The following is a 27,770-nucleotide window of genomic DNA, read 5'->3' as shown; positions in this document are numbered from 1 at the left end:
AATTAAAGTATACGGCACAGTACACACTACTGTACTCTAAAGTTTCTGTGTCGCTCATGAACAGGATGTTTTACTAATTCTACTTTGTCTATTGGCTGCCATTGTCTAAAATTGTCTTGTCTACCAATCTACCATAGACATTGTAAACTTTCAGGCATCGCGGTGTGCGTGTAGCTTCTCAAGTGAACTCAAAATTTGTTTTGAAATCCATTATCTTTTCAAAATGTGTTAGATTTGTAAGTGAATGCCTCATTAGCAACAATGGACGGTAACGGTTGCCCGGACGGGCAGGACGATATACACGGTGGGATTTTCAATGACAAATTTCAACTTCGTCCGAGTGCTGATGATGAAGAAAAGAAGCTGTTTTGGCTGGAAGGAGTGATGGGGTGCTTCTCATCAGTTATCTCCGTGTTCCGCCCACCGGCAGAGAAGCCAGCATTGGGTAGGTACTATTTTTAACCTGCCGGGATGCGATGCATTCAAGGTCTATGCGCGAGCCTACAGGGTTGCATTGGAATTGATTTTACCTCAGCGCGCGCATCCTGTAGGATACTCGTCCTTAAACGCTTGTTACAAGTCTCGTTTTATCTCGCTATGGAGCCTTGACATTGGTCCTTGACCCGTTACCTTGGACGCCTGGGGGACCTGCAATTATTGGCATTTCACGTACGTTCTCCGTGACAACAACTTGTTGGTTGATGATAACATTCGAAATTTGAATTTTGAAAAATGTTCGATATTTTGAATAGTGTGTACTGTTGGAGGGAAAAGCCACCTGAAGAAGAAGGTAAATGATAGATAAACCGTTTATTTGTTTGCCACAACACACACATATAAAAAAGAAACAGAAGAGATACAAAAAGCAACATTAAGTTAAAAAAACAAAACTTAAAATTGCTGTGTGCGTTGCAGCAAAACAAAAGGGGTTCTGGCTCAGTTATACGCTCCACTCTTTAGAGTGAAGCACTGGTAATTCTGCTAGAACCCAGGCCGCTAACAGACTATCAATGTAAAAAATAATAATTTTATAATAGTAATGAATAATTGGCCTTTTAAATAGATTGTTTCTTTGTCTATTATTAATTTAAATATAAAGTCTGGCATGCGCAATGATTAGGACGCGTTCCGTTGTTTACCTTTTGTAATACTGATTTTTTGTGTTTTGCTAAGAAAATTATAATCCCGAGTGTGTACAAATTGATTACAATGACTGATAATACATTGTGGTAATGAGTAATTCGGGCGAGGGGACGGATTCGGGGAATCCTTGAAGCCTTCTTGTAGAGATATGTGCTGGGGCTTCAGTTAGTAATTTAAATTTTGAAGAATCATCCTGAAAGCGAATTAGAAGAAAGTGTAGCTCAAAATAAGAATAAAAATAAAATAAAAAATAAGAATATTGGAAGCAAAAATAAAAAGCAGTGACAAAAAACGCCGCAAATCGGGGAGAATTAATAATATCACTAAAGTTTTTGCAATTATAACTTCTTATCAATAACTAAATTTTAAATGCACATTTCCGGTGTGATAATTTGCCATGCAAAGGAGAAATTAAAAAAATTACAAATTTACATTATAATGCCACTAATAATCTGCAAGTGTTATTATGTGCCTTCATATTAAAGCTCAAAAAATTGATTATAAACATACAAACAAGTTTTACATAATAACTAGCGACCCGCCCCGGCTTCGCATGGGTAAACCATAACAAATTGTACACATAAACCTTCCTCTTAAATCACTCTTTCTATTATAAAAAAAACCGCATCAAAATCCGTTGCGTAGTTTGAAAGATCTAAGCATGCATAGGGACAGACGGACAGACAACGGAAAGCTACTTTGTTTTATACTATGTTTTTGGCACACTTTGTAATCAAATTAAAATGTAAAACTTGTAGTACATAAGACATTGCAAGACAGAAAAAATAAAAAAACCGGCCAAGTGCGAGTCGGACTCGCGCACCGAGGGTTCCGTACTATTTGTTGTTATAGTGGCAACAGAAATACATCATCTGTGATTATTTCAACTGTCTAGCTATCACGGTTCAAACAGCGGAGTCTTGGTAGGGTCCCGTTTTTACCCTTTGGGTACGGAACCCTAAAAAAACCTTGGTAACAAATTGATTTTCTTGAATCATCAGAACACATTGTTTTTCTTCTTTTTTTTCGGCCTGCACAATCAATACCTACTACTTTCGCCTGTTTCAAAACGTTTATTACGTTTATAAATATGTATATTTTGCAATAAGAAAATACGATTTACATATTCATTTTATCAGAATAAAATACTATATTTAACAAAATCTCAAAACTTTTTGACATACTTATAACATTGCATGAAATGCGTAACATTATGCAACCTGTACATTTTTAAAGTCGGCCATTACACGACATCCTCTGACCCCTAACCTTGATTTGCGCGTTGCGCTCCGCGCTGCAATCAATAATGTGCTCTCCGCCCACCCCACAAAGCTCATATTTAAATGATACGAGCAGATGCGCGCGCATGCGTTGTTCTCAAGGTTCCCAAGTTTTCTAAAATGGCGGCGGTTCGTGAAAAATCTAACCGAGATACGACCTTTAGATTTTTTTGCGTACTTAAGTACTTAAGTCTTTTATGATATAATGAATCTTTAAAAAAGTAAGATGCCGAAAATGTAATTCCTTATTACGAGAAGAAATAGAAAATGTCAAAAAAAAAAGTAAAGATAAGATAAATAGATGTCATAGATGCATTATTTAAGGATGAAGGAGCCTAATTTTTATAATTTTTTTATTTACACTAACTCAAGTCCATTTGAATATGCGATTAGGTATACTACTAATCAACGAACATACTCGCTGCTACTAATATTTATTTTTAGTAACTAACTGCACCAGACTAGGTGAACATTCAAGTGAACTTGTGTTATTACTCTTGCTTGGCAATTTTTGTGAATTTATCTGCTAACTTGCGAATTATATATTATTATTACTAAAGCAACTTATTACTATAAATGTCATGGTGAGAATCCCTTCTGCAAATGCGATTTTTCATTTATAAATATTACACGAAAACCGTCTGAAAACTCATTCCTCGCTTTTAACTTGCGTTCCGTTGCGTGTAACCCGACATGTCGAGCGAACTCCAGCAACGTCGCGGCATTTCACCCGACGTCGCTGGCGACACATGTCGTGGGACAATTAGCCTCATGCATGAAGTTTATATTTGAACGAAATATGTTTTATTCGGATGTTTGTTACCGTTATATCATGTTACAAATGCATTTCCGTTTTTAAATTACCATTTAATTACTTAAAATTATAAATAAAAAGTACAAAAATTTGCCCGCGAAAAGCTAGTGAGCGAAACGCTCGAAACGCCACGTGACGTCACGCGTTCGACAGATTAGTGTCAGTTGGGCCGCCCAACGTGTGACGTCATCACGCTCTGTCGAATTCGCGCCAAAAATTATGAGCGTTACAACCGCTCAAAAATTTTCAACATTTTAAATATTTTTAATAAAATAATGTTAAGGTTTACAAAAGTATTTTTATCATTTCCGGTGTTCCAACGATATAAATTATGAATCCAAAAATAAAAATAAATTCATGCATGGAGCTAATTGTCCCTAGTCTATACCTACTCCACTTAAAAAGTCTGCAGAGCAGCTGGACTTCCTTTCTGACTGTGAGCGACGTACGTGCCATATATGCCAGTCTTCTTCGCATTGACCTAGTGATATGATTTTTTACGAGTATACCTACGACAAAAACTGACCATAATTATTTTTTTAGAAGAAAAATGGGAGATACCAGCGGAGGCGATCACGAATCTCGTGTACCTCGGCTCCGGCGCCCAGGGCGTCGTGTACGGCGGGCAGATAAACAACGAAATGGTCGCCGTGAAGAAACTGCGCGATTCGGCCGAGACGGACATTAAACATCTCAGGAAACTCAACCATGACAACATAGGTTAGTCTCATCCACATTATTTACTCATCTCTACAATACCTACCTTTTACGGACTTACCACGGATACACTCAGGGGCGTAGCTAGAGGATATGGCGCCCGGGGCAGTCACCAAATTTGCGCCCCCTGACGACTGACAAAAGTTTCCCTTTTGCCCATTTTGACATAAAATGAAAATAGTTAAACGAAGGGGCATAGCTATGGTTAATGTACAAATAAATTGTGTGAAAATATTTTCCATAAAGTCAATATTCAGAGAGGAAAATGGGGACTACGTCTGTATGGAGAAGCGGTCGTCCACTAATCCCATTATCTTAGACATAGACATAATTTATTGGTAATTTTAATATTACAGGTCACAACTTACATTTTAGGTACTTAATTATTTTAAATTACATATTATTTACATACATATATATAGCCGGGTGCTCACAAAGCGAGCATACGCGCGAGGCAATTTCCTCGCGCACAAAACGGCCAGTGTAGACGTGCCTCGGCCGAGGCAGCGAGCGCGAGGCATGTCTAAAAATGCCTCTCGCGTATGCTCGCTCTGTGTGGACCCGACTTACGATGAATCTCCTATGAATGTCTTAACAGCACACTAATAAGGTCTACTGTTCCAGTCCGTTTTCGCGGGGTAGTGACCAAGCCCCCCACTTACTGCGTGGTCATGGAATACTGTCAGTACGGGCCGCTGTTCGAGTTCCTGCACAGTGGCTCCCTCTTCGCGCCCAAACAGATTCTCAAGTGGGCGAAAGAGATAGCAAACGGCATGGCTTATTTGCACAGTCACAAGATTATACACAGGGATCTTAAGAGTCCAAAGTAAGTGATTATTGATTAAGTATATTATTAGTCCGTCTGTCTGTCACCGGGCTGTATCTCATGAACCGTGATAGCTAGAGTTGAAATTTTCACAGATGATGTATTTATGTTGCCGTTATAACAACAAATACTAAAAAGTACGGAACCCTCGGTGCGCGAGTTCGTCTCTCACTTGGCCGGTTTTTATTTATTTATTAAACCCATATGTTTTTTAGGTTTCCAATTTATTGTCATAAATTGCTCATTTTCTACCGATTTAACTAGATTTAGTTCAACATGTGGAGAATACCCTATTGTAATCTAATAGGCTAGATGACAAATTTTCATTAATCGTGTCAATCGATCAGGTTTGTTTTTAGGATCAAATGTATATATGGGACAAGTCAGAAATGATAGTCAAAGTCCGACAGTCGTACTTCACTCGCGAAACGCTCCAAACAAAACGATAAGTGAATGTGACTTCAAGTTCACTGAGAGCCCATTTTGAATGTATGGATAAAATAAGAAAATTGCGTTTTTGTCGGTGAAATATTGCGTTTATGTATATAGTTGCTGTATAATCTTTTTTTGGATAAAATGTAAGAAATCGAATGGTACCCTTACTTATTGGAAGTTGAAAAATTACTTAAATTTTGAAACTTTCAAGTCCTGTATTTATGTATGATTTCCATATATTATTTTAATATCTAAATTATTGTGATAAATTACTCATTTGCTATCTATGTTACTAGATTATGTTATAAAATTCAACATGTGTCATCATCCCTATTGTCACCTTCCAGCATCCTCATAGCGGACAACCTAGTTGTCAAAGTGTCCGACTTCGGTACGTCGCGGGAGTGGAACGACGTGAGCGCCATCATGTCATTCACGGGCACCGTGGCGTGGATGGCGCCCGAGGTGATCCGCCACGAGTCCTGCTCGGAGCGGGTCGATGTCTGGTCGTTTGGCGTGGTCTTATGGGAACTTCTCACTCAGGAGGCGAGTGCACCTATTCCTTATTCAACTTTGGCCACTATTACGACCACAGATATAAATATACCATAGATGACGCAAATGCATCTACTTTGACCGTCGCTCTTGACAGTCCGTGAAACGGAAAAAAAATTGTGCCCCCCCCCCCCCAACCCCTAAACGTGTGATGTAATTAATGGATGACCCCTAAACTGACTTCGTTTACCCAATGTTTTCTCCAGATACCTTATAAGAACATGGAGACGCACGCTATCATGTGGGGCGTCGGCACCGACACTATCTCCTTGCCCGTTCCGGCCACAGTGCCCGACAGCATGCAGCTCTTGCTTAGCCAATGTTGGAACAGGACGCCTAAAAACAGGTGAGTTACATTTAGAATAGAATATAAATAATTTATTCGTTAGCACACAAAAATAGAAAATTATACAAAACAGAGAAACATAAAAAAGAAAAAGTGCCACGAAATGGTCTCACCACAGCATGTTGCTGGCGACTTCCAGCGTTGATCTTCCGGTGAGACCATCCGGTGAAACAATCACGACAGGTAACAAAAAAAACAACAAAATTAATATATAACATACAAAAGACAAAGATAAGTTAAAAATACATATTCGTTTTCATAGTTTTATTTCATAATAAAAGTAAACAAAATAAATCAGCACAACATTGTTTCTAGGCCACCTTTCAAAATAATAGCTGCGCACCTCGAGATAGCCGGCGACGACTTCGCAGAGATCCACCAGGAGACGTTCAGCGTGACCCAGCAGAGCTGGAAGAAAGAAGTGCAGGAGGGCATGGCGCAGCTCTACACCAAGTATGTACAAAATAATAGCCGCGCACCTAGGGTTCTACACATATAAGACGAATTTCTAGGTTTTTGACCCCTCCCACCCTCCTTGTCACATTTGGCAAACCCGTCCCCCCTGGTGTGACGTCACATTTTTTCAATGAAATCGTCAAATCGAATTAAGTATTATTAATATTTTATCAAAATATTTTGACAAAAAAAATATTAGTAATTTTATAACCCATAAGTGATTAGGTTGTGTGTGAAAAGATTATCATTCCAAAAACTTTTTATTTAACTGTACAGCGAATAAAATAATTTAAAGTGACGTCATAAAGGTTCTGAACACCCCCCCCCCCCCCCCCCTCCTTGTCACAACAGTTAGTAACCCAATCCCTGCATTGGGTTAATAAGATAATTATTTAAATATCACTCATTTAAGTCCCTTTGCGGAATTATCCACTTTTTTCTTTCGGAATTACCCGAAAACACCCTACAACTTTTTAAAAACTATACATATGTGTATGAAATATAAACAACACAATACAATTGATTTTCGTAACACAATTAGGTACTGGACAGAATAGTCTAACCCGTTCGTATAAAAATACCGCAAATCGATGTACAGGTTAGCCGTTTGCACACACATACTAGAGGCCAAAACAAATTTTTTGACCCGCAGTTCCTAAAAAAATTTCGCTGGGGGGGGGGAGTGGTAAAACATTATTTTTTTTGTATGGAATTTTTTTTTTTTCTAAACCTCACGTATGTGGTAAAATATATCACATCATTACATTTCGGGCATTTTTTATAAATTAAAACAAAAAGAATATTCGAAACATACCAAGTTTGGGCTGTTGGATTTGTCCTCCAGACACGATATGGCTGATTTTTTTTGTACAATATACCACAAATGATACGTGATATCCTCATGTCTAACTCCAAGAAAGCAATTTTGAAAATAATATCATAAACTTTTTTTTTTTTTTTTTCAATTTTACAAAGTGACACAGTTCTACTTCAATCAATCACATAATAAATAACCGAGTAAAGTAGGATTAAAAGTCCGAGTTAGAGTTTACTTTGGGAATTAATTGTATCGAGCGAAGTGTCATAATTCGTGTATCGGAAGCTATGATGTTAAAGATAATATAGTCAAGAACTACATATATTTTTTCCACGTCTACGAATATCAACGCCTCTTAGAAACACATGATCATGTAAGGAGATTTTTCGCCTTCTGGCTCAGGGAACCGCCTTAAATAAAGAATTTTAATTTTATTTTTATTATTTATATTTTATTATTATAATCAACAAAAGCTTATTGTTTAGGAGCGAGAAGCCTGCCGACGTGGAGGACACGGCCACGAGGAAAGAGGAGTTGAAACACGCGCGAGATATCAGACTGGTTCGTTTTCATCTTGTTTCAATATCTATTACAAGTTCAAATATACTTTATTCATGTAGGCCTATGGTCTGTATCTTTAGGTATTTAAAAGAATGTAAACAAAACCACAATTAGGTATTTTATTAGGCAAGACAATTCTACTCGCTTCAACGTTAATCCGTAAGGAGTTCGTGTAGGAGGTGCAAGCGCGCACTGCTTGCCCTTAGAGCTGGTCAAAGACGCCTAGTCTTACTAAGATGGCATATAGTCGAGAAATTCGGACGGGCACCGCCGTGGCGGGGTGGCCTAGGGGTTCATGGCGTTAGCCGCGATAGCTAAAGACGCCGGTTCGAATCCGGCCTTCACCACTGGAGGGCTTCGTCACTTTTTCTTTAATATATGACATCTATTACAGTTTTTAAGACAATTCTAATTCTTCAAGTCAATTAATTTAATTCAATGTGCCAAAACTTATAGAAGTTTTACTATGATCAAAGATAGATATAACTCCGTAATAGATGGATAGAGTCTAAGGAAAAAACGTGCCTCGAAAATCAAGAAAATTTGATTCTCGATCAGAGGGCGCTACTAGCTTTGCCCTACTGTCGTATAGATGGCGTTGACGGTTTCGTTTGTTATTTCACAATTTTAATGCATATCAGTCAGGGGTCGGCAACCTTTTAGCAGCCAAGGGCCACATAGTAGTTAACGAAATTGACGCGGGCCGCACTTTCTTAATATTTATGACTTTATCAGGTATTGTCGTTTGTCAAAATTATATACAAAATAGCCAAGGAGGGTCGCGGGCCGCAAGTGAGAGGTTCGCGGGCCGCCTGTTGCCGACCCCTGATATCAGTGAAAGAACATGGGTCAAAATCATAAAAATAATTAATGCAAATAAAAAAAAAACATTTATCCATATTTAAATACATTTTATCGTATTTTTATAAATCTTCATTTTTAGTTTTAAGGTGTGTCGACAGATGGCAGTGAATTCACTGGGGTTACAAAATTTACTATGACAGTACCGCTCTATCTTATTATATCCTCTTTGCTACGATATATTACTTGATCAGCGTAACAACAAGGCGCTATAATTGTGCTATTTTGTTAATATAAATATATCGGGATGATTTCATTAACCAAGACTAATTTAAACGTGTAATATATGGCTATTACTTCGCCCTAGTAAATAACCTAAAACGAGATCGAATATTAAGCCATTTGAGGGTAGATGAAAACATTACACGATTAAATGAAATAGGTTAAAGCCAGAACGATGAGGAACAGATCCAGGCAGTGTTATATTTGGTTGGTTAAGGTGGTTCGATTTTCATACAAAATTCAATCTGCTTTAATTAAGGCACTACACACTATTACTACAGAAATATTTGCTCATTTATCTACTTTCGAATATTCGTTTGCGCTAAATTAATAGAAAAACTTTGTTTCATACAGAAATCATACATAAATCAACGTAATTTTTTCATCAATTTTACGTATGTGTGTGTCACAAATGTCGTGTACAAATACGTTGCGTGCGGCGTTGCCACTCTATGACGTTGGCGACGTTGCCTGGCCGACCTGGCAGGATTTGCAGTGCCGTCATGTTTAGTGCATTTTTATTTGACAGTGTTGACACTGACACATAGGGTCATGTTTATTGTGACATCAATTTGTTTGTATAAATTGAAACTGATAGCAACGTCTAAATCAAGTTACAAAAATCATCGGTGTTCTGGTGCGCGAAAATCCAGAAAAATTCAGACTCAATTAAAGCGGAATTCATGATGGTGAAGTTTCGTAAGGTAGGTACAGTTTCATTCCTTCATTGTACATTGTAATTTTCTCGTGCCGATCTTTTTAGAAAATAATTCTCACTTCTTCCGTAATGGTAGATATAAGCAGTGAACAATACCTATATAATGTAATTATTACTGTTTTGGTTGCCCAATAGTCAATGTGTCACTAACTCTAGGTTTTTTTAGGTATTGTGCAAAATGAAGAGGCATTCTTGGAAATAAAATGTTTTCCTTCATTATCCAGAAAAAATCAGGACATCCTCACTGCAATAAAGTAAAATAAAACATTTCCTGGGGATGAAAATTATGGAATTTTGTCTATGAATGAAAAACACAATTATTACTAGGTAAGTAAATGATAACTTTATTAGAATCCATATTGTTGCATCATCTTTCTTCCTATAACATTAGAGAATTTGTGCTATCATGATATTATTTTTCTTTCAGGTACAGGGACAACTACGGATAACAAATATGAAAAAATGTTATTTCATTTGTTGTGTGAATCCATCTACACCAACAAGACATCCACTGCTGGACATAGGCCTCCCCAGGGATCTCCACAACGACTGGTCTTGCAAGACCGGCCAAAATATCGAGAAATAAATAATATAAATAAACATGATAAATATCCCGTTTTCTATAATAGTTATAATTAGAAGGCCATGCAATGTTGTTACTCACTGTTCCTACTTGAATCCAAAAAAAAATATATAAAAAAAGTTTTAATTTTATTTTACAATTACTACTTTATTATTAGTACATTACGATACAAGTGCGAAAAGTAGGAAATTGGCAACGAGTGGCGATAAATTGAAACACGACCGAAGGAAGTGTTTTAATCGACACGAGTTGCGAATTACCTTTTCGCACGTGTATTGTACAACGTTTTACAGTACATAATTATGGCCCTTTACATTTTCGACATATGCACGTATTGTACTAATTACCGCACTAGGGCGGTAACGTATATGTAGCACCATATGTACTAAAAAGTATTTTACAGTACATATGGTGCAACTTTCTCGCCCTAGTGCGTAAAGAGCACTTTTCATGCATATATCGAAAGTTTAAAGGGCCATATGTACTGTAAAACGTTGTACGATACACGTGCGAATAGGTAATTCGCAACTCGTGTCGATTTAAAACACTCTCTGCGGTCGTGTTTTAATCTGTCGCCACTCGTTTCGAATTTTCTCTTTTCCGCACTTGTATCGTAAATAACTATTTCAAACTGCAAGGGTACGATGATAGATCTCAATTCAATATAATTTTGCAACATTTGGCATTATTAGGTTATAAATTATATGGAGATGAAATCTATCATCGTACCCTTCCAGTTTGAAAAATACTATAGAGGCTGGGCAGTAAGGGATTGCTTTACTTGTAGAACTATATTTAGCGCTTTAAAAAAAAACTGATACCTGACACTTACAAACCTGGACTTCCTTGGGCTAGTGCTACTAAGAAACGTCAGTATTCTCCATCCTTTCTGAGTTAGAAGAACCCAAAAAGGTGAGATTTGTGAAAGTCAGGTTTTCAATATGTGGCGTTTTCAACCAAACGGGTACCTACTTATTGTTGTCATATTTCCATAAAGCTTCAAAATGAAATCAACCTAATCGACAACCGACAATGTGGTACCTTTTAGTTCAAAACGTCACATATTTTTATAAAACGTTATAAACTAATTTATTAATAATACTGAATATCTGGGAGAAGAAGAAAACATAAGTAAAAACTCAAAAATGCTCGTTTTCCCAGAGATAAGACCTAGCTAGATCGAACCCCTTACAGCAAATTTCATCGAAATCGTTAGAGCCGTTTCCGATATCACTGAAATATATTTCGGTTATATCGGAATCGGACAAGAATTCGAAGACTAAAAGGTATAAGAAACATAACACAAAAAGGACAAAAAAAAGTACCCCTGACGTACCAGTCTCGAACCCGAATCCTCTTGCACGTATTTCCACGAACATACCGCAACGCCATTGCAGCATACTTACACTGCATGAAATTGTCTACTACAAGCATCACGGAAACACTGTTTGCATGTGTGAGTAATAGTAGGAAATAGCATGACAGAAACACTCTGTCGACTTTAAAAGTGTTTTTTGCACTAATGAAGTATTTAATGTTTATTATAATAGTTCAATATTTATGTAAAGAGTGCGCTAAACATACTTTTAAGTATACAGATACCAACACTATTCCACAAAAAAATAAAACCTGAAAATTTGCGAAAGTGACGCCATCTAGCGGGGTTTAAGCTTTGGGTAACCTAGTCGAACCACCTTAACTGACAAATGTTTCAAGTACCCGAAAATTTAAAAACACATTGTTTCCATTTATTTAAATACCTAAAGATACAGACTATAGCAACAAGCACTTATCATGAATGGTGAATAATATGGTATATATTAATATATTTAATTTAAATAATATGTACATATACAGGCTAAATAATAAGTGAATTCCCGTTGCCAGAGAGTTTTTGGGATTATACTGAGCAAATTTTACTATAGGATCAACCCCGAAATCGCGAAAGTTCTATTATAAGTTCTCTTCAGTATTATTAAATAATACCAAATTTTGTTCTCGAAATAAATTAAACATTTTTTTTTATGGGACATTCTTACATAGATTGACTAAGTCCCACGGTAAGCCCAAGGAGGCTTGTGTTATTGGTACTCAGACAACGATATATATAATATATAAATACTTAAATACATAGAAAACACCCATGACTCAGGAACAAATATCTGTGCTCATCACACAAATAAATGCCCTTACCGGGATTCGAACCCAGGACCATCGGCTTCACAGGCAGGGTCACTACCCACTAGGCCAGACCGGTCGTCGTTTCGACATTTCCCTGTAGCAGGCGTGTCTCACTCCGCGATTTCGTCGCGTCGCTACAAGTACCTGCGGCCGCCTCAATTAGCCTCATGCATGAAGTTTATATTTGAACGAAATATGTTTTATTCGGATGTTTGTTACCGTTATATCATGTTACAAATGCATTTCCGTTTTTAAATTACCATTTAATTACTTAAAATTATAAATAAAAAGTACAAAAATTTGCCCGCGAAAAGCTAGTGAGCGAAACGCTCGAAACGTTACGCGTTCGACAGATTAGTGTCATTAGTAGCAAACGTCAGTTGGGCCGCCCAACGTGTGACGTCATCACGCTCTGTCGAATTCGCGCCAAAAATTATGAGCGTTTCAACCGCTCAAAAATTTCCGTTTTAAATATTTTTTAATAAAATAATGTTAAGGTTTACAAAAGTATTTTTATCATTTCCGGTGTTCCAACGATATAAATTATAAATCCAAAAATAAAAATAAATTCATGCATGGAGCTAATTTTGAGGTTTTGCCATAGTAATTGCCTGCACGCGCTTGCGCCACCTTGCGCGTAGTAGTCGCGTTTTGCTAGGGAGTGAATCTTCTGTACTTAGTACTATTATCAAATTTTGGTCTCGAAATAAATTAAGCATTTGCCTGTAGGTTTACGAGAAGCAACTGGCGCGAGCCAACGAGTTGTACATGGAAGCGTGCGCCGTTAAACTGCAGTTGGAGCAGCGGGAGGCCGCTCTCACAGAGTAAGTACTGTATTATATTTAGCAACTTCATTCTTTGCGATTTATTGTTTACATATTGTTACGCCCAGGGACCGGACAACCCTTTCCGCGATAAAACCCTTTCAATGGGCGACACTTAAACACGGCTAACACATTGAAAGACTTTCCCTTTTGAACTGCAAGCCCATTCATACCCTTACCGAAAAGCTAACCAAAAATAAGGCTAGCTCTTAATAAGGGTTACCCTTATCTTTAAGCGCTTTTTATAAAGGTTTCCCTTTGCGTGAAAGAGACAGGATTAGTATATATCTACGGTAGTGTATGAAAAGGAAAGAAAATACGTGCCTAGTCAAAGAACGCCGCCGACGATCGCTCGGATTCGAAGTAATGTGTGCTTTATGAACAAGGTAGACGACTTAAATTAGCACGCTTATATGCTAAAAGGGAAGCCCTTTATAAGGCTAACCCTTATAAGCAATATGCAAGGTGTTGGTGAGCGGATGATAAGGGTTTTGTAAGAGTATTTGGGCTACCGATTACTCAAGTGTGGTAGCTTTATATAAGGGTTTTTAAAAGCAAAACAAAGGGTTTCGTCTGACAAAGGGTATGGTGAGTTAAGCCTTATGCAATACCCTTATAAAACCCCGATAAGGGATAGCGGGCCGGTCCCTGGTTACGCCCCCACGCATCAGCCTTGCAAGGTTTTTAAAAAACTTTTTATTAAGATTTTTTAATTCTTATACTGGCAACACTAAAAACTTGCTTCCACTGTCATCCCCTCTACAGCGTTATGGTTATATCCGTTAACTGCCATTTTTCAATCATTCAACGGTTCCGTGCTCAAGCCTTCACGTCACGCAACACTCGGTACCTACTCATCAGTATGAAGAGGAAACGTAGAAACAGCGACGACGACGACGAATATATTCGGAATAAAATAAGAAAATTAGAGCGCAGACTTTGGCAAAAGTCACGCCGCCGCATAAGAATCGCCGACTCGTCATCGGATAATGATAGCAGCGGTAAGTCTATAAAACATGGTATTATAAAAGTGATGCGTACTGCTAAATTTGGGCTGTTACTGTCACGCTATAAAACGATGCGAGCTACTATCCTGGGTAGTCTCTGTCGTAATTCAAAAACGCTTTAATGTAATGCGAGAAACTATCCTGGGTTATCTCTGTTACAAAACACACGTTTTAAAAATCGTTTTTTGTTCAAAACAGACGAAGAATCTGTTTCGGCGGATATTGAACGTGCTTCACGTTGAGCCTCGTCGGGTCAAAGGTCTGCTTCACCAGCACCGGGGACATCGCACCAGGAGGAAACAGCGGTAGCGCAACCCAGCCGAGATCCCGTACGTCCGACATCTCCTCAACCTGGTCTGTCGTCTGCACCAGATCAGTATGTACCCGCCGAACCCGAACAGCCCGCGGAGCCCACACCGTCCTCGCTCGAGGACATAGAATTGGACGAGGATATCCTCAATTTACTGGGCGAGGCTCCAAAATTGGATACGCCCTTGGGAAATGGTGTTCACAAGGACGTAGCTTGTAGATGGCAGGAGGTACTAAAAAAGGGATTATAAAAAGAAGTTAGCTGAAGAATACCTAATATCTAACAATTGCACTTTGTTAGTACCTCCCATTTTAAACGCTGAAGCAAAAGCAGCGTTGCCCCGACAGCTTGATAAAAAGAGACACCTCTTTAATGCTCGGACAAAAGCAGATAGCGTTAGCGTTGTCGGCACTCTCGAAGGCAATCTTCATCGCCTGACATACTAAAACCTATTAGCGACGCATGTCGTATTCTATGCGATTCACATTTTACGGAAACGAAAATGAGAAGAAACTTTGTGATTTCCGCTATAAACACTGATTTGAAGGATACTTTAATGAATACAGAAAGGGACAAATTTTTATTTGGCGAGAACGTGTCTGAAAAATTGAAAGCCGCGCAGACTGTACAAAAATCAGGAGATACATTAAAAAATACACAAAAGTCGTATAATCCATTTAATAAAGCAAATTTCATAAAGAAAAATAGGTATTAACAAAATAAAGGAAATTTTCTCAAAAATGGACGGCAAAGTCGACGTTGCCGGTTAAAAAGTAAGTCGCGAAGTGCGTTGTTTATGGTCAGTCAAAAAATTAAAAAGTTAAAAACATTGCAGTCTCGATTTCGGGATTGCAATGTTGCATACAAATTCCATTATTTGTCGAGTTCAAAACTTTTTAAAAGTTGAAGTGGCCATATGAAATGTAGGCATAGGTCCATTAAACAGCCAAACAGATAATCAGTACTGTGTAGGTGTCTCAAATAGGTTGGCGTATTTTCAGCAGAAAAATACACTTCTATTTTTAATAAGAAAAATAAAACGGCGGCAAAGCAAATCTTATTACTTTTTTCTGTGAAAGTATATACATAAGAACGTTGCTTCTGTAAAATATTTCTATTATATTTGTATTTATTGCTCCATTTTTGAGAAAAGCACTATATATGACTCGGCTGGAGGGCTACTTGCTGGTTTCGGATTCAATTAAACGGACTCCCAATCCTCAGCCAGCAAGTAGCTACTTCCGAGCCTCGACAATAATGTACTATCATAGAGTAACTTATACTAGAGCGGTACTGTCATAGTAAATTTTGTAACCCCAGTAAATTCACTGCCATCTGTCGACACACTTTAAAACTAAAATTGAAGATTTGTAAAAATACGATAAAATGTATTTAAATATAGATAAATGATTTTTTTTATTTGCATTAATTATTTTGATGATTTTGATCCATGTTCTTTCACTGATATGCGTTAATATTGTTAAATAACAAACGAAACCGTCAACGCCATCTATACGACTGTAGGCCAAAACTAGTAGCGCCCTCTGAACGAGAATCAAATTTTCTTGATTTTCGAGGCACGTTTTTTCCTTAGACTGTATCCATCTATTACGGAGTTATAAAGCTAGTTCTTAAAACCAAAGATAGATATAACAGTTACTCTATGATATTACCTAATCCCTATTTACAGACCACGTAGAAAGTATCTTCGATTCATGTTAGATGATGTTTTATACGAATTTAATTGTTTATGTTTAGGGTTATTGTCCTCGCCGTATGTGTTTACGAAAATTCTACAGCCAGTATACGAATACCTCAGACGCGAGAAGTACCCCTCTGTATTGGAAGAACATACGATGAATGCATACAGAACGTAAATTTAACAATATCTACATTAACAAAGCTTGATTTTCTAATTAACTATGAAAAAAGTAGCTTGGTCCCTAGCGCCGGTTGCAAATTTCTAGGATTTATATTCGATTCAAAAAATATGCAATTAAAATTACACTCATCAAAAATAAATAAAATTAGAAAAAATATCAATTTCTAAAAGTTCATAAGTGTAAATTACGCGACTGCAAAACTAATTGGTCTTCTTACGTCAGCTTGCCCTGCGTTGCAATTTTCCCGATTGTACACCAAATTACTTGAACGACACAAGTATTTATGTTTACTTAATAACCCTAGTTACAATTCAGTTATATCAATCCCAAAAACCTTACATTCTGATTTATTATGGTGGGCAAGACACGTACATCGTAATATCAACCCTTTTAGATTTAATCAATTTGAAACAGAAATTTATTCTGACGCTTCTACTACAGGATGGGGGGCTTATAACAATGGTAATGAAGCTCACGGGTATTGGAAGCAATCTGAAATATTGTCACATAAATGAACTAGAATTGAAAGCAGCATTTTTTGGCTTAAAGGTTTTCGCTCATGATGTGTATGATAGCGAAATACTCTTACGTATTGACAACACCACTGCCATTTTATGTATAAATAGAATGGGCAGTCTGCAATTCGAACATTTAAACTTAATTGCAAGAGAGTTATGGCAGTGCTGCGAAAATCGAAAAATCATGGTTTTTGCTTCATACATAAACACGAAGGAAAACAGTCAAGCTGATCAGTTATCTCGTAAAAAATTTAGCGATACTGAATGGGAATTAGGAAATTATGCTTATGATCAAATAAAACAATTATTTGGTGAACCGCAAGTAGATTTATTTGCTAGCAGATGTAATGCAAAATGTCACAAATATTGTCACATGGAAAAACGATCCCGACGCTTGGAAAATAGATGCTTTTACAATATCTTGGAGAAAGCTATATTTTTACGCTTTTCCTCCATTCGCTTTGATTTTAAAAATGCTTCAAAAAATTATACACGACCGAGCAGAGGGCATTGTAGTTGTTCCAAATTGGCCAACGCAACCTTGGTTCCCTTTATTTAAACAATTAATCGTGTCAGAGTCCATACATTTTGATCCGAATATTTATTAGTTGAAATCTCCTTTCAGAACAACCCACAGTCTTCACAAGACTCTGTCACTAGTTGCCGCCTTTTATCAAATTATCAGGAAAGCACTATTGAAGAGGTCATTGACCAAAAGGTCTGTAGAAATAATGTTGTCATCTTTGAGCGATAGCACTTACAAACAATATAATGGTTGTATACAGTCATGGCTTACCTTTTGCAAAAACAATGGAGATGATTATGAAAATACGTCTATAGATGTTATAATTAATTTTCTGACTGAGATATTCGATTCTGGTGCCAAGTATGGCACTCTTAATAATTATAGATCTGCTCTCATTATTACTAGGAAAAACCCTTGATGACGAAAAAATCAAGCGTTTTATGAAGGGTGTTTTTAGATTGGACCTACGGCACCGAAATATAATTTAACATGGGATCCAAGCATTGTGTTACTGTTAAACTTTCTAGCTCACAAATGGCCTAATGAAGGTCTAAATATAGAAACACTGTCTAAAAAGACACTCACTGTTGGCTTTAGCTACCGCGCACCGTGTACAAATTTTTTCGTTAATTCAAATGCAAAATACTGATATGAGTAATGATTCGGAAATAATTATTAAAATACCTGATATAATAAAGACGTCTCGACCAAATGCTACACAACCGGTGTTAAGACTTCCATTTTTTAATGAAAAACCAGAAATTTGTCCAGCTAGATGTTTACAAACGTACATAAATAAAACTTCTTCACTTCGCAGTTCCGAAAACAACATTTTATTTATTAGCTATAAAAGACCACACTCAAAAGTATCATCACAAACATTGAGTCACTGGATTAAAGACACACTTCACAATAGCGGTATAGACACCAAAATATTCGCTGCCCACAGTACTAGGCATTCGGCCACTTCTACAGCCAACAGATTGGGTGTTAGCCTCAGGGGTCGGAAACCGGTAATTGCTCCATACAAAAATACCGGTACTATTACGTTCTTTTTTGTTCTTTTGTTTATAATTTCATTTTTAATGGGACGTTTTAATAATGCAAAATTGTTTTTCTACTCGTAGAGTATAATCTGTGTATTACAACTTCACATGCAACACTACAACCTTACTCTTTTCAACGTTGGTTAGTCTATGGCACTTCCGACTCAAGCATAAGAATTTTATCGATACAGTTTAGTCAATTATAAAAATTTTGAAAATGGAACTTCATACATTTCGATAAAATATTTCTTGTTTAAGGAGACTCGATTCAATGCAAATTAGCCTACTTAAACACGCTGCTGCGTCGCATCTGCTTTGTGATTGGTTGGCCAACAAAAACATTTTATTTTATGTTGTAGTAGAAACAATTGCTTCATAAGTCAGAAACGCGCATGTGACACCCTTCATATAGCAACATTCATAACCCTACGAAAACCTGCTTGTTAGTCTCCATAGACTACAGTGGCCAAAATCGAAAAAAAAAACTGTCTTAAAATTGAATTTAGCGCGGAGCAGGTACCAGGGCCTCATGAGTTACGAGGAGGTGTCGTTGACCAACCCGCCGGGGGCGCCGGGCCCGGCGGCCGGCGCGCGTACGAGAGTATGAAGGTATCGCGGGCTGCGGCAGCTCGCGTATCTTAGCTGTATACTTTTGGTTTCGGTTTGGTTTGGTGGTATGATTCTACTAGTTATAAGTATAATTTTTTTGTCTCGTAGAAAAAGTATTGTATACAATAGTGATATAATCAAGCTTTTCAATCTCGTACCTTAGTTAAGCAACTCAGCAAGCTTCGTTGCTTAAACACGGTACTCGACTGAAAAGCTCTCTATTATATCACGATTGCATAAAATACTATTTCTAAATACATGATTCAGTCCTACGTAATGAGCATAAAAAATTCAAAATATTGGGCTATTTCGGGTTTTTAAAAAAATACCGGTTACGAGCCCTGGTTAGCCTAGATATTATACGCAAGACTGCAGGTTGGAGCGATTCTTCTTGCGTTTTTGCCAAGTTTTACAATAAATAAGTTTGCTCGGGTAATACTCTCAAAGAACCTGTAAAGAAAAAATTATATTATTAATGTGAAAACATGATGGAAAATAAATAAATAACAAATTATAAATATTATCTTGTTTTGATTACATAACCTATACTTACCTTTAAAGAGATATTCTTATATCTCTAATTTTATTTATTTTATCTCCTCTGTGAGTTTGAGATTTATTTTACATTTTGTGACAATAAATCGCAAAGAATGAAGTTGCGAAATATAATTGATGATCAAACGAACTTACCAAGTGAAGTTAGATCACAATTATGTGAGCAACTTCATTCGACGCGATTTATCACAACCCACCCTCAATATTTAAAAAATATTGTTGACTGGCGTCACCCTACTCGACTTAAGCACAGATTAATAAATAGTTACTACGTAACAGATACATCATTCCCATACAAAAGCGAAAATACCTACTCTATAATAGCCTACAAAATCTTAATAATAATACCTGCTGCTCAGGACGAGAAGAAATGTACCATAAGTATGCGCACAAAGAGCCGAGACTGCCTTACTCGCCGTGCGAGCCACGTGCCAACGCGTCATCGTAAGAATGCGCTAGGGTTGTACTGTTACTTATGTTATTATTGTAATAAAACGAATGTTGCGAATCAACTATATTTTATATTAGTCAATCAAATATTTAAAAACAACACTTATAATACCTGACTCAAAAAACTCCTTAATTTACGATTTATCTACTTATGTTCAAATAAATAAATAGTGACAAAATTCATAAAGATAGATTTAAAATACTACTCACCTTTCTTCGTCTCTCGGAAATGAAAAAACCGGCCAAGTGCGAGTCGGACTTGCCCACCGAGGGTTCCGTACTTTTTAGTATTTGTTGTTATAGCGGCAACAGAAATACATCATCTGTGTAAATTTCAACTGTCTAGCTATCACGGTTCATGAGATACAGCCTGGTGACAGACGGACAGCGGCAGCGGAGTCTTAGTAATAGCATAGAGTAACTTATACTAGAGCGGTACTGTCATAGTAAATTTTGTAACCCCAGTAAATTCACTGCCATCTGTCGACACACTTTAAAACTAAAAATGAAGATTTATAAAAATACGATAGAATGTATTTAAATATAGATAAATGATTTTTTTTATTTGCATTAATTATTTTTATGATTTTGACCCATGTTCTTTCACTGATATGCGTTAAAATTGTTAAATAACAAACGAAACCGTCAACGCCATCTATACGACTGTAGGCCAAAACTAGTAGCGCCCTCTGAACGAGAATCAAATTGTCTTGATTTTCGAGGCACGTTTTTTCCTTAGACTGTATCCATCTATTACGGAGTTATATCTATCTTTGGTAATAGGGTGCCGTTTTTACCCTTTGGGTAAGGAACCCTAAAAAAACGACAAATTTTCTTTTGTTTTTTGACTTTTACACCCATCTACTGCACAATAATTACGTGGTTTCGGTATTTCGAAGCGTAAGCGCGGGAAACGTGCGGTGCGAGCGCTCAGGCGGGCGTTCGGCGGCCCTCTGTCGATTATATCGTCGACGATACGCCGAGCGGTAGGCATATAGCGCGTGGCTTTGAGCGAGTGAAGGAGGCCTGACTTAAGTAAAAATGGTGAAATAAATTCTCAATATTTATGCTGTAAACAAAATGATTGAAAAATGGCGGTTAACGGACCTACCATAACGCTGTAGAGGGGATGACAGTGGAAGCAAGTTTTTAGTGTTGCCAGTATAAGAATTGAAAAATCTTAATAAAAAGTTTTTAAAAAACCGTGCAAGGCTGATGCGTGGGGGCGTAACTACAATATGTGAACAATAAATCGCGTCGAATGAAGTTGCTCACATAATTGTGATCGAACTTCACTTGGTAAGTTCGTTTGATCATCAAGATTCTTTGTTTTAAGGGTCTCCGGCAAGCTCGGTTCTCCATACAAGTCTGATCTAAAAAAAAATTAATTCACATCAACTTTAAGAATTAATACATCATGGAAGTTATTATTTAATATATGTATTGATCACTTTGAACTTTCAGACGCGAAAAGGCCCTGAAATCCTGCCGCTGCGGCTTCCGAAAACTAGCGCTCCACCGGCAAAGCTCAACCTCTTCAGACGGCAAATGCCGCGCGGAGCCAGTACACAGGCGGCAGCGGAAGAGGGACACCGTCATAACACAGGACCAAGAGAAGACCAGCACCACGCTACTGAGCGACGGGAACAAGGTATGTTAACAACGTGCGGTTTGTTATACTGCCTTAAGGCCTTTCCATCGGTTTGCCGCTGTCTCTGTCACATTTCGCAAGAAAAAACGGGAAAGAATATGCGCGCCAAGTGTCCATTTTGATCGAATTTTGTCGATTTTTATTTATTTTAAAAACGTTACCCTACAATATCGAAATTCGAAAGCTATGAAATTACTATTTAAGTTAAGATTGTTTTTTCTTCTTTTTTTGTTTATAGTATCACATAATAAATAACCGAGGAAAGTTGGATTAAAAGTCCGAGTTAGAGGTTACTTTGGGAATTAAATGTATCGAGCGAAGTGTCATAATTCGTGTATCGGAAGCTATGATATTAAAGATAATATAGTCAAGAACTACATATATTTTTTCCACGTCTACGAATATCAACGCCTCTTAGAAACACATGATCATATAGGGAGATTTTTCGCCTTCTGGCTCAGGGAACCGCCTTAAACTAACACGATTTTCACTCATAATTTTAAAACTGATCGCGTACAAACTTAAGTTTATTTATTGCCTGACCACTCCAAACCACTAGATTGAGCTCCATAATCCCAAAGTCCTCTCAACGGATCGTCTTTACTACAGCAGGAAGGTACGTGAAGCAATTGAAATCAGAAAACATCGAAATTTCAATCAAAACGAGGTATTTCGGGGATTTTCAGGGGATTTCGTCTTGGTGGAATCTTGTGATTAGCAAATGTAAGTGGGAAAAAACATCCCGCCACATACCATCGGATGTCGTGAGTGTTGTGTAGGCAAAGTGACAACCCTAGCGTACAAGTTAATAATCAAGATCAAGTGCGGGTAGTTCGCAAAACCCGCGCGGCAAGAAGATGTTAATACAATTCCTCGCCAGTCTGCCTGTGACCACGAACGTAACGTCACGTTCGGAACGTCAGGCCATAAATAAACGTAAGTTTGTACGCGATTAAGTCCCTTGTTAGTTTTAAAATTATGTGTGGTTTGTTCTTTGTATTTGTTGTTATAGCGGCAACAGAAATACATCATCTGTGAACATTTCAACTGTCTAGCTATCACGGTTCATGAGATACAGCCTGGTGACAGACGGACAGACAGCGGAGTCTTAGTAATAAGGTATTTGACTAGTAGTCAAATCAGTTTCTTTTTAGGGTTCCGTACCCAAAGGGTAAATAAAAACGGGACCCTATTACTAAGACTCCGCTGTCCGTCTGTCTGTCTGTCACCAGGCTGTATCTCATGAATCGTGATAGCTAGACAGTTGAAATTTTCACAGATGATGTATTTCTGTTGCCGCTATAACAACAAATACTAAAAAGTACGAAACCCTCGGTGGGCGAGTCCGACTCTCACTTGATCGGTTTTAATTTTTTTTTTTTCATATTTCTCCTCAGTTCTCCTCAATCGTCGACGGCGTGAAAAACAACAACGTTGAGAATGAGAGGGCAGATACCATCGTCGAGAAGAACGGCAACGTGGAACTGAAAGATGTTGTCAACGATAATTATATCGACGAGGTTGTTGCTCAAGTGTGAATATACTCTGACAAACTCGCTTTGTAAAATATTTAGATCACCACGGTTGCACTCACTAGTATCAAAGACCTAGGAACCACAGATAATAGTTATTACCAACAGATACTTATCTCTCAAAGAAAACGCAAATACCTACCGTTTTGATACCTACGCAATAATACAATGGAGTGACCTTCAAAGTGCCGCACCGCGCGCACCGACACAACGCTAGGGTTGCCGACGCTTGTTTCAAATACTTAGATATCTTAGTCTATTTTTTTATTCCGTAGACTATAGGTAGATATCTAGCTATAAATGTGTCGTAAAAACATTACCTACATCTTTAAAACAATTTAATAGTACCTACGTAGCTTGTAACTATCGTAAAAATAATAACAGTAGGTGTAAGTACCTATATTGAGAATGTACTTACTTTTCCTCATCCGTCGAGAGAGGAAAAAACTATATTTTTTATTTGTTTTGTTGTTTCTGCATCCATCCATACTACAAGCTGTGTTATTTGTTCGTGACAAGACATTTCTTTGGCATAGCGCGCGGTGACATGAGCGCGTGTGGCAACCAACTTTACTGGCTAGCTTTAGTACCGCCGGCGGGAAGCTAGTCGTAGGTATGAATCCGAGCTCGTGCGAGTTCCATAATGATAGGCCTGCTGTAACTCCGTATAAGATGAATAAAGTGTAAGGAAAAAACGTGCCTCGGAAATCAAGAAAATTTCATTCTCGCATAGATCGCGCTACCTTTGGCCTATTCTCAGCTAGATGGAGTTGACGACCCCGTTTGATATTTAACAATTTTAACACGTATCAGTGAAAGAACATGGGTTGAAAATCATATAAAAATAATAAAGAAATTAATTTTTTGATATTTTTATACATTTTTATTTTTAGTTTTAATCGTGTGACGATAGGTGGTAGTAAATTTACTGACTACAAACTTTACTATGACAGTAACCCTCTATCCTATATCTATTCTCTTTGCTAGTATTTTTAGTCGTTTTTGGCGACATGTCATGACATGTGTGAGTGTAACCGTAGTGATTTAAATATTTTGAAATATGTCTCACTATAGTTTAATTTCAACCCACTTTTTCAGTAGAAAAAAGCGAGAAATTCAGATTTTCTCGTCTATTTTTTTTTTAATTTGCCGCCTTTTTCTACTAACTGAAATGGCTTGCCGGACTATAGTTAATTTACTGCAGATTTTTTCAACGCTACTAACTTTGTACTTGATATTAACATTACTGAAAATATGTGCCATTTTCAACCAAAAGGGTACTTATTGTCGCTTGTCAGTAAGGCGCTATTTCTATATAGCTTCAATTATAAATCAACCTTATCGACAACCGACAATGTGGTACCTTTTGATTGAAAACGTCACATATTTTGACACGATTTGATGTATATCAACCTTAGCTATGCCCCGTTTTTTTTTTTATTACAAGTTAAGAGCATTTAAAAAATTGTATGGAATTTGTTTTACGCTCCTAATTCTTTTAATAACCAAATTTTGAAAAAAGTATAACGAGCACAGCTATCAATATACATCTAACTGTATGAACATTCTTTCTATAATGTTAATATCCAGAGAGGAAAATGGGGACTACGTTTTTATGGACAAACGGTCGTCCCCTTTCCTCTTAAGCCATAGACCAATATATTGTTATAGACCATTGCCCACAGACCATAAAGCGTTTACCAAGACCGTATTTAAAAAAAAACTATAAATACTTGTAAAATACTACGCAAGCACCATTTTTAAAACAGCACTGCTCAATAATCCCCAAACCGGATATCTTTGACTGACATGATTATTGAGTCATAATCTAATGTTTGTCAGATTCATATGATGTCAGATGTAATGAGAGTCATAATTCTGAAACCGTTAACTTTTCAGGATTTTCGTAATTATCCTATGGATAGGTTAGGTTACGTTTGTTTTACGGCAATACTGAAAACTTACACGTTTCTGAGAAAAACCAAATTATGACTAACGAAAATGCGGGCAAACAACACATTATGACTTAAAACTTTATGGGAAGCAATAGTGGGTTAATGGTTTGTTCATAAATTGATTAGGAATTAAGAATATTTTAATTATTTGTTTCGTTACCTAAAATACTTACAAAATGTAGACGAATTATGTAAAAAAACACCTATATGTGGAACATTCTGACGATATTATTATTACATATTACCTAATGAACTAAGATGACATAAAAACGCAAATTGACCAAACTTTAAAACTTTGAACGCTACAATTCATTTACATAAATGTACCTTTAATAAAAACGGGATTCCACCAGAGTGCGGCACTGTGCGGAACAAGCATATTCAGTACAAAACTGCTTGTGTGGCACAGTTTTACACACTGCTGAATCATATGTGGTATTTTCTATAAAAAGGGACCTTATTGTCGATAGCGCTTACGCCATTATAAACGATGCTTCGATATAAATACAATGCCGCGCGACGCTGTGCGGCGTAAGCGCAATCGACAATAAGGTCCCTTTTCATAGAAAATGCCCCATATCATGCCAATATAATATAAACCTTACGAACGAGTATGAATTGAAGACCGAAGCCAAGGCGAGATTGAAAAATGTTAGTTATTTAATGACATGCTAAAAATGACACCATAAGAAACATTTTTTCTTTTGTACCTAACCTATCTGGAATTAGACCTGGTGGTGGTTGGTGGTGGTGGTGGTTACCTGTGACGTGTGATGGCTAAGCTGACAGACGATAAACACAAGCTTTACCATAAGTGCGACCATATTAGGCCCACGTCTAATAAGTTGCCTCGTGTGGGCTATTTTAGGATTACACATTACACTACATATGTGACGTTTTCAATCAAAAGGTACCATATTGTCGCTTACCATAAGGACAAATATACGAAAAACCTGTCAGAGCGTCCTTATGGCAAGCGACAATGTGGTACCTTTTGATTGAAAACGGCACAAATATTCTTGTTAAGTGGGATTGACAGGCCATACAGGTTGCTGGAGTGGAACTCGAAACAAACTTGATTTTGAAAATATTAAAATATTTTACCCTCATTATTCAATGCAAAAGGCCTTTTTATTGCGATATTTATTGACAAATAGTGCTACACTTGTAATACTTCAAAATTATTTTGATTAATTAGCAAAAAGGTCATGATATTTTTGGTATTCATATGCGGGATAAAAATCGCTTTCCTCTCGAGTACCCTGTATTATAAATAATTTGATGATTCACTATTGTAAGTAAAAAATTGGTGATTTTTGAACAATGTTTTTTGACTATAAGTATTTATGTGTATAGTTAATAATTGAAAAAGTCTGCAGAAAAAAAGGAGGACATCTTTATTTGACACTTTTGACAAAAGTTTCCAGGAAAAAAAAAACTTCCAAAATATTCTAAGACTTGCTGACTGAAATTTAATCTTACTGAAGAAGAGGCAGTATGGCCTATGGTCTTAGCCTGTCCAGACGGACGAATATAAAAAAAAAAGACTATGACGACTTAGTTACTGTCTGCCAATATTGAGATGTCTAAACTGACTTAGAATAATGTTTTTTAATTTTATTACTTATATTTTTAATTTTAAAAAGATCTTATTAATCTAAGACCGAAAAGATCTCATTTTCTTTTTAAGTCTTTGACCAATGAAAAAAGAGATAGTGAGATATTTTTTATTTTATTGTTGTATGTATTTGTTTAAGCTTAACCAGAATATGTGGTATTTTCTATAAAAGGGACCTTATTGTCGATGGCGCTTACGCCATTATTAACGATGCTCCGATATAAATACAATGCCGCGCGACGCTGTACGGCGTAAGCGCCATCGACAATAAGGTCTCTTTTCATAGAAAATGCCCCATATGATCTACCTAAAAGTAAAATTTAGTAATAATACTTAATCATTATGATTTTTCATCATGTAGTTCAAAATCAAACTTCTATGTACCTAACTTCTTGCCTTATAAAACAACAAAAATTTTGGAGCCATTATACATACATTTTTTGTATATAGTTAATTTTTCTGACAAAATTGCCGAATGTATAGTAACATTAGTAACACTTAAAAGTTCTCAATTATTTAACTAGATTTATTTCGTTGATTTTGTAACTATTCCAATGAACATTCCTTTCGAGTTTACTTAATTTAGTAAGAAATAATTGTTAATTTATAATAATTGGCCTCATTCGGCCTAAAATTACTTAATCTCAAAATTTATTTAAAATCTCTTTAGATTTATGTAGGTTTTAAGTAGATATTAGTTGTTCAAACTCAAAGGGGCTTTATAAGACGTTTATTTATTTCAAACCAGTGTATGCTTTTTTATGTGTTATT

The 27,770-nt window shown here is 36.9% G+C and overlaps 2 protein-coding genes, 1 long non-coding RNA gene and 1 pseudogene across 4 annotated transcripts in view; 3 read left to right on the top strand and 1 right to left on the bottom strand.

The window, feature by feature from the left end:
* The window catches only part of LOC134754341 (deformed epidermal autoregulatory factor 1), a 209,317-nt gene that overhangs the window by 119,436 nt on the left and 62,111 nt on the right, over window positions 1–27,770 (bottom strand). The gene's annotated exons all lie outside the window — the stretch shown is intronic.
* LOC134754517 (uncharacterized) overlaps window positions 1–27,770 on the top strand; it is a 197,784-nt gene that overhangs the window by 121,814 nt on the left and 48,200 nt on the right. The window lies entirely within an intron of this gene.
* On the top strand, window positions 150–27,269 carry LOC134754303 (mitogen-activated protein kinase kinase kinase 12-like). 2 transcript variants are annotated; one of them, XM_063690541.1, is made up of 10 exons: window positions 150–445; window positions 3,781–3,957; window positions 4,579–4,780; window positions 5,563–5,761; window positions 5,977–6,116; window positions 6,432–6,569; window positions 7,875–7,950; window positions 13,245–13,339; window positions 21,708–21,894; window positions 23,292–27,269. In XM_063690541.1, exons 1-10 carry the CDS (start codon window positions 262–264, stop codon window positions 23,430–23,432), a joined length of 1,539 nt encoding a protein of 512 aa, XP_063546611.1. In that variant the 5' UTR covers window positions 150–261; the 3' UTR covers window positions 23,433–27,269. The 2 variants fall into 2 exon arrangements, with proteins under 2 accessions (XP_063546611.1, XP_063546612.1); XM_063690542.1 differs by lacking the exon at window positions 150–445 and adding an exon at window positions 470–790 and having other exon boundaries at window positions 3,784–3,957.
* On the top strand, window positions 14,202–15,379 carry LOC134754674 (uncharacterized; annotated as a pseudogene).

This window comes from Cydia strobilella, chromosome Z (genome assembly GCF_947568885.1).
Source record: "Cydia strobilella chromosome Z, ilCydStro3.1, whole genome shotgun sequence".
NCBI classification, from domain to species: domain Eukaryota; kingdom Metazoa; phylum Arthropoda; class Insecta; order Lepidoptera; family Tortricidae; genus Cydia; species Cydia strobilella.
This window is presented reverse-complemented; position numbering and strand designations above follow the sequence as displayed.